Raw genomic sequence first — 7,597 nt, 5'->3', positions numbered from 1 at the left:
TGTCCATCATAGAAACTGGGCTTATTTTATACTTGATTTATACTGACTTACTTTTCTTTTCTTTTCTTTTTTTTTTGTTCTTGTGTCTCATCCAGGCCTGGGGCTGTCTCAAGATGTAGCTGGAGCTACATTTATGGCAGCTGGGAGCTCGGCTCCTGAACTGGTCACAGCCTTTCTGGGTAATTACATTTTACATTTACATTTAGCAGATTCTTCCATCCCAGTCGATTAACAAAAGAGCCAGCAATTAGCAGATAAATTCAAATGTTACCAACTAGCATCTTAGAGAACTACACAGTAATCATTAGTATCATAGCCAAGAGTGCAATTCCAGTTAAGTGCATTTATTGTCAGTAAACCTCAGATTAATGATAGATGCACAATAAATAGTAATAGATGCATTTGTATGTTACCCATGCTGGGCATTGATGATGAAGATGAACTACCAGCATTACCAGCATCATCATGACCATCAACATTGTCTTTATCCTCAGTAAGATGTGAGACATTGGTTCAGTAGGTTCATCCTCACTAATCCCTGTATCTTGTAACCATTATTGTCAGGAGTCTTTGTGACAAAGGGCGACATTGGAGTGAGCACCATAGTGGGATCAGCAGTTTACAACCTCCTAGGAATCTGTGCTGCATGTGGACTCCTGACCTCTGTGGTACACACATACACACACACACACACACACACACACACACACACACACACACACACACACACACACACACACAGTAATCCACCTAACAGCTAGCCGGCCATAACAACGGGGACTTAAGTAAGCCAAGGTGAAGGGAGCATTTTGTTCATTTCTCAATGTGTGCTGTAAACTACAAGTCTTACTTTTGTCTTCTTTCTTTATCCTTATTCAGGCATGCCGTCTTACGTGCTGGCCACTGTTCAGGGACTGTCTGGCATATGGCATCAGTGTCTCTGCTGTTATTGCCATCATCTCTGATAACAGAGTGTACTGGTGAGTGGCTGTTTGTTTACACTGTGTGGACATAGGGTTACATGTTGGGCTGCGAGATATGGACAAAATCAAAAATCAAAAATATTTGGGGGGGGGGGGATTTTCTCCCCAATTGTACCCGGCCAATTACCCCACTCTTCCGAGCAGTCCTGGTCGCTACTCCACCCCCTCTGCCGATCCGGGGAGGGTTGCTGACTACCACATATCTCCTCTGATACATGTGGAGTCGCCAGCCGCTTCTTTTCACCTGACAGTGAGGAGTTTCACCAGGGGGACGTAGCACCTGGAAGGATCACGCTATTCCCCCGAGTCCCCCCTCTCCCCCGAAGAGGCGCCTCGACCAACCAGAGGAGGCGCTAGTGCAGCGACCAGGACACACCCACATCCAGCTTCCCATCCACAGACACGGCCAGTTGTGTCTGTAGGGACGTCCGACCAAGCCATAGGTAACACGGGGATTCGAACCAGTGATCCCCGTGTTGGTAGGCAATGGAATAAACTGCCACGCCACCCAATATTTTTGACTGAATACCTTGATATCGATATGGTGACGACAGTATAGAGATGACTACTGGTGCTCTCACAAAATATTTACACTGACATTTCTGATGTTGATATGAGACAAATAATATAACAGCTAGAACAGTCCAAGAAGTTCAGAAAATTGCATCTCTTTGCTGTAATGCAGCCTTTAAAACCAGGAAAAGGCAACACTTTTATCATATAACATATCACGATATCCAAAATCCCAGATGATATCGTCTTATATCATGGTATGGATATAATATAGATAGATTGCCCAGCCCTAGTTAAATGTACTCTACCACTCTGTACTCTACACTCACTACTCACGAGCCAGCTATAAAATACAAACCGAATATAGTTGCTTGTTCTCTCTTAAGACCTGGGACAAAGAAAGACAAAACACAAAACAAGCAAAAGAAATAGACGGTACAAAGCTATCAAACAGTGTGATGTTTGGTTCATAAACCATATCTTAATCACACCAACTTCCGTGTACTTGTATCATTTATGGCCTCTTCCTGTTTGCCTTTAAATTCCCTTACACTGGTCACTACACTAAATCACACAGTACAATCCTACATGGAAAAACTCGCCTCGTTTTAGTGGATATTGAAATATGGGAGAATGTTGTAAGACATTCAGTTGGGCTTTTTGCTTCAAACACTCCCCTTGATATGTCTATTTTTGTCAGTGAGAATATATGTCAGGCATACTAATTTTCACATGTCCATCCCTTTTTCGGGGTATCTTAAATGCACGCCTGGTTTGCAGGTATGACGCTGCCTGTCTGCTGCTGGTGTATGGGGTCTACATCGTGGTTCTGTGTTTCGATCTTCGCATCAGTGAGTTCGTCCTGAGAAAGCTGAGTCCCTGCTGCACCTGTCTGGGTAAGGGGTCTGGGGGGCATGCAGAGACGCAGCCGCTAATGGGCTGGAATAATGACACCAGTCTGAGAGTCCACAGCCGTTCAAGAACAGACAGTGGGATTTTCCAGGATGACTCAGGATATTCACACCTTTCTCTCAGCCTGCACGGCCTCAATGAGATTCCTGAAGGTAGCTGGCACTTCATACCTTCGCAATGCACTCAAGCTCACTTATCAGTCAAGACATGATGTTGTGCAATATTTCCAGCTGTTAAACACTCTGCTTGCTCAATGACTGCTAATGGTATGATATGCATAACTTTTTTTGTCTACCTGTACCTCTGGCTGCATGTGTCCTAGAGCAAAAAAGCATGTTTGCCATGCCAGAGAATGATTTGAAGAGGATCCTTTGGGTGCTGTCTCTGCCGGTCATCGTTCTGCTCTTCCTGACCATCCCTGACTGCAGGAGGAGGTTCTGGAAACAGTGGTTCATGATAACCTTCCTCATGTCCGCTGTCTGGATCTCAGCTTTCACATACGTGCTGGTGTGGATGGTCACTGTTGTTGGTAAAAAAAAAACAAACACATTACACATTTTAATTCAGACATTGACACATCATTGGCCCAAGACGTTAAGACATTATTGGCTTATGGTTGGGTTAGCATTGTTAAACTCAACTGTAACCTGAATATTTTCTGGAAAAACAAAAAACAAAACAAAAACAATTCATAACACTTCTATAGCTAATTCAGTTATCCTTGGAGTTCGTCAGCCTGTCATAACGTTATGAAACCTCATTCGGGAATTATGAGAGGTGATGGGGTTGAAACTTGTGAAAAAAAAGTCCGATTTGCAGAGTAGAATCACATGCCGGTCTGCTGGCTAATTCCTGGGATGCCATTGCCCTAGTAGTGTAGCTCCAATGGGCTATGTGCACATTATAAGAGCAACCATCCACAGCAGGATTAGGCCCTGCTTCACCTCCAAGGCAACATAGTCATGTGAGCAACAGCTCATAGACACAGGCCCAAAAGCCCAGTCTGTGCCAGAGATATAAACTATAAGTCTGACCCCAGATCAGGCTGAAAGGGTAGCCTCATCATATGACAGTGGGTAGACTTACTACAGTATAATAGGATTATTATCCCATAGTCATCAGTAAGGGCTCACATGGGAAAACAGGCAGAGAGGGGGTATTATTAAAGGGCAGGCACGGGATAGAGCAGGTACTGCTAAGTCCCGGCGCCCTTTGGGTTTGGTCAATGCAGTGTTTGTGTTCCAGCGTGCTTCCCTGTGGCCCTGCTCTCTCTAGTCACAGCAACAAGATCAGAACGAGGCTTTAATGTAGCAAGAGGTTTTGTTGTCCACAGTGGACCTGAGCGTTAATGGTGGAGGGAAATTTTGACTCATTGCTATAGAATGCAATGCTGAGCAGCGTCCAGGTAGCATGGCAGTCTATTTCGTTGCCTACCAACACGGGGATTGCCGGTTCAAATGCCTGTGTTACCTCCACCTTGGTCGGGCATCCCTACAGACACAATTGGCCATGTCTGCGGGTGGGAAACCAGATGTGGGTATGTGTCCTGGTCGCTGCACTAGCACCTCCTCTGGTCCTCTGGTCGGTCGGGGCGCCTGTTTGGGGAGGGGGGGGGGCTGGGGGGAAGAGTGTGATCCTCCCACGCACTAAATCCCCCTGGCGAAATCCTCACTGTCAGGTGAAAAGAAGCAGCTGGCGACTCCACATGTATCAGAGGAGGCATGTGGTAGTCTGCAGCCCTCCCTGGATTGGCAGAGGGGGTGGAGCAGCAACTGGGACAGCTTGAAAGAGTGGGATAATTGGCTGAGTACAAATGGGGAGGGAAAAAAAAGGGGGGGATAAAACAAAAAACAAAAACAATGCAATGCTGAGCTGTGGCGATTTTAAATATTGTAGCGTTTCCCCTCAATCGCAATGTTGGAAGCATAATTAGCAATTGTTGTGAAGAAGCTTTATGTCATGATATCTGCATCTCTGAATGTTTGAATTTGTATTGTTTGAATGCTACCTCAAGGAAGCACTAATCGTGTTTTAAGCTTTTCTAACACATGGGGTTAAAATACATACATTCCATTATACATTTTATTTTGATTATTATAATTTTCACATTACAACAAATAAGAGAGTGTGGAGCTGTAAAAAAATGCAATATTGTATCATTGTATTTATATTACTGAAAAAATCACAGTATTCATCAACTCTGCGTAAAAATACCCATTCCATAGATCAAACCGCTTATCCTGCTCTCAGGGTCGTGGGAATGCAACCCTGAGATGCTCTGTGAAGGCCTAGCGGCCTGTCCAGGGTGTCTCCCCACCTACCGCCCAATGACTGCTGGGATAGGCACCAGCATTTCCCCACAAAAATATCGAAATATCAAATTGGGAGTACCTGCTGATTCTCCGCTTCACTGGGCATTATTTGTTGGCTATTGGATAATACTGATCAAGCTCATTTGTTCCTCCTTCTCCTTCACCCTTTGTTGTTTGTGCCTGATTCGGAGTTCATGCTTGCTGTGTATCTTTTTATACAGGAGAGACCCTGGGTATCCCTGATACAGTGATGGGACTGACTCTGTTGGCTGCTGGAACCAGTATACCTGACACTGTAGCCAGTGTGATGGTAGCCAGAGAAGGTATTACCAATCTCCTCCCTCCCTCAGCCCCAAACCAACTCAGGGAGTGCTGCTCAGGGCAGTAAATGATGTGCCATTAACTTGGAAAGTTTCAAATCGGAAGTGTTTTTGTTACGCGATTGGGTTTGGCATCTGACAACAGCTACCTGTGATGAACACCTTGTAAACTACTAGTTGGAGATATAACACATTTTTTTTAAATGTATTCAAATTTTACAAGCCAATGATAAGTTGGCTGTGCAACCTTGTCTTGTTTAGATCAGTGGTTCTCCAGCTGTGGTACCCGTAACACTGGTAGTATGTAGCGCGCCCCCTGGTGGTACGCCAGATGATGTGAGGTTTGTTATACACTGAAGTTGGCAAAGCCCACTTAAAATCATAAAATAAATAAATAAAAGCATTCCAAATGTGTGGTTTACTTAACCAGTATAATCATAGAATATTCATATTATATTGGTATAGTGGTGGTGTGATTTTATTTGTCAGCAAAGAAATCCATGTTTCCTTTTTACTTTAGTCATGACGAGATTGTAGTCCATTGGAGGAGTGTGTGTGCACGTGCTCATATTCTGTGGCTTGTAGGCAGCGCGTGGATGCTTTGGTTTGATCTGAGGTTGTGTTCGAGCACCCTGGTATTTTGTCTTAAATTTCTAACCACCAACCTCAAAGATAACTTGCATACTCAAATATATGTTCTATTTGTACCCTGTAAGTAAAAATTGGCCTTAAACCTGCTCTTTAAACAAACCACTCCTTTTTTCTTTTCTTTTTTTCAGGGAAAGCTGACATGGCAATGTCCAACATTGTGGGCTCAAATGTGTTTGACATGCTGTGTCTGGGACTACCTTGGTTCATTAAGACAGCATTTGTGGACACAAATAACCCTGTAGAAGTGAACAGCACTGGACTGGTCTTCATTTCCTCCACACTCCTGCTTTCCATCATCTTGCTTTTCGTAGCAGTCCATGTGAACAGATGGAAGTTGGACTGGAAACTAGGAATCGTTACACTCATCTGCTACATCCTTTTTGCCACTCTGTCAATTCTGTACGAATTGGGGATCATTGGGAACAACCCGATTACACTGTGCAGTGACTGAGACTTTAGCCATAATTGTTACAATTGAAAGATGCAAACCCCAGAATTAAATCAAACCAAAAGAATGTTCCTGTCAGCCAAGTGATTAATGTTCAGCCACTCTATACATACCTCCAACGACAAAATGCCCTGGAAGAAGTGTGCCAGTCGCATCACTCGAAGATTGCCTTCTTTTGTATACACTGATGAACCAAAAACATTATGACCGCTGACATGTGAACCGAATAACCTTGACCATCTCCCAACAAGGGCACAAATCAAGGTCTGGGTAGATTAGTTGGCAAGCAAACAATCAGTTCTCATAGTCAATGTGTTGGATACAGAAGAAATGGGCAGAATAAAGACCTGGGAGACTTTGACAAGGGCCAAATTGTTATGGCCAGACTGGGTCAGAACACCTCTGAAACAGCGAGGCTTGTGGGGTGCTCCTGGTCAGCAGTGGTACCTACTGACAGTGGTCCGGAGGGACAAACCACAAACCAGCAACACGGTGTTGGGCACCCAAGGCTCATCGATGGACAAAGGCAACAAAGTCTATCCTGTCTGCTCTGAACCTACAGGTTTACTGCAGCACGGCACTTAAAATTTTAGTGATGGTTACAAGAGGAATGTGTCACAACACACAGTGCATAACATCCTGCTGCGTATGGAGCTGTGTAGCTGCAGACCAGTCAGTGCCCATGATAACCCGTGTCCAACATTGAAAGCACCCACAATGGGTACGTGAATGTCAGAACTGGACCTTGGAGCAGTGGAAGAAGGTCGCCTGGTCTGATGAATCACACTGCACATTGTTTGGGAATGGTTTGAGGAACATGAAGTGTTCAAGATGTTGCCCTGGCCTCCAAAACTCAATCCAATTGAGCATCTGTGGGATGTGCTGGACCAACAACTTCGATCCACAGCTGCTCCACCCCACAACTTACAGGACTTGAAGGATCTGCTGCTAATGTTTTGGTGCCAGATACCACAGGACACCTTCAGGGGTCTTATAGTCCATGCCTCAGTTGGGTCAGCGTTGTTTTGGCAGCAGAGGACCAACAGCATACTAGGCAGGTGGTCATAATGTTTTGGCTCATCAGTGTATGTTATATATTATTTTACCACACCTGGACCATCTTTTGCAAAACTACCTAGGACTTTGAACCACCCAAAAACAAAGACCCTCATCCAGTTATGTAGTCTCCTGTTTCACTCATATCCCACACTTTCAAATGTTTTAACATCTAAGAAGAAAATGTTGGTCGGTGCATCGCTCAAGAAAGCAAAAGGGCTCTTGGTTCGCCAAGTGAAGCAAAAGGGCTCTTGGTTCGCCAAGTGACAAAAACCAAGATGTGTCCAGGCAAAACTCAGGAAATAAAACTTGTGCAAACCAAACTTGTGGACTTGTCTGTTCTTCTAAGTGGTGATGAAAAACAAAAAACTAGGTGGATCAAAGTAATTCTGATAAGCTTTA

The 7,597-nt window shown here is 44.4% G+C and overlaps 1 protein-coding gene and 1 long non-coding RNA gene across 2 annotated transcripts in view; one reads left to right on the top strand and one right to left on the bottom strand.

The window, feature by feature from the left end:
• Positions 1-6,142, top strand: part of slc24a5 (solute carrier family 24 member 5) — an 8,971-nt gene extending 2,829 nt beyond the window's left edge. The window contains exons 3-9 of the mRNA XM_056279169.1: positions 96-179; positions 565-668; positions 880-980; positions 2,277-2,560; positions 2,731-2,937; positions 4,942-5,043; positions 5,820-6,142. Of these exons, the coding sequence (XP_056135144.1) occupies positions 96-179; positions 565-668; positions 880-980; positions 2,277-2,560; positions 2,731-2,937; positions 4,942-5,043; positions 5,820-6,142 (1,205 nt within the window). The remainder of the gene's footprint in view (positions 1-95; positions 180-564; positions 669-879; positions 981-2,276; positions 2,561-2,730; positions 2,938-4,941; positions 5,044-5,819) is intronic.
• Positions 581-2,741, bottom strand: LOC130111873 (uncharacterized). The gene is made up of 3 exons (XR_008810176.1): positions 2,704-2,741; positions 851-961; positions 581-663 (listed from the first exon to the last, which is right to left on the bottom strand). It is a non-coding gene; the product is annotated as an uncharacterized LOC130111873 (long non-coding RNA).
• Positions 6,143-7,597: the final 1,455 nt, after the last annotated feature.

Source organism: Lampris incognitus, chromosome 4 (genome assembly GCF_029633865.1).
Source record: "Lampris incognitus isolate fLamInc1 chromosome 4, fLamInc1.hap2, whole genome shotgun sequence".
In the NCBI taxonomy this organism is placed as follows: Eukaryota; Metazoa; Chordata; class Actinopteri; order Lampriformes; family Lampridae; genus Lampris; species Lampris incognitus.
This window is presented reverse-complemented; position numbering and strand designations above follow the sequence as displayed.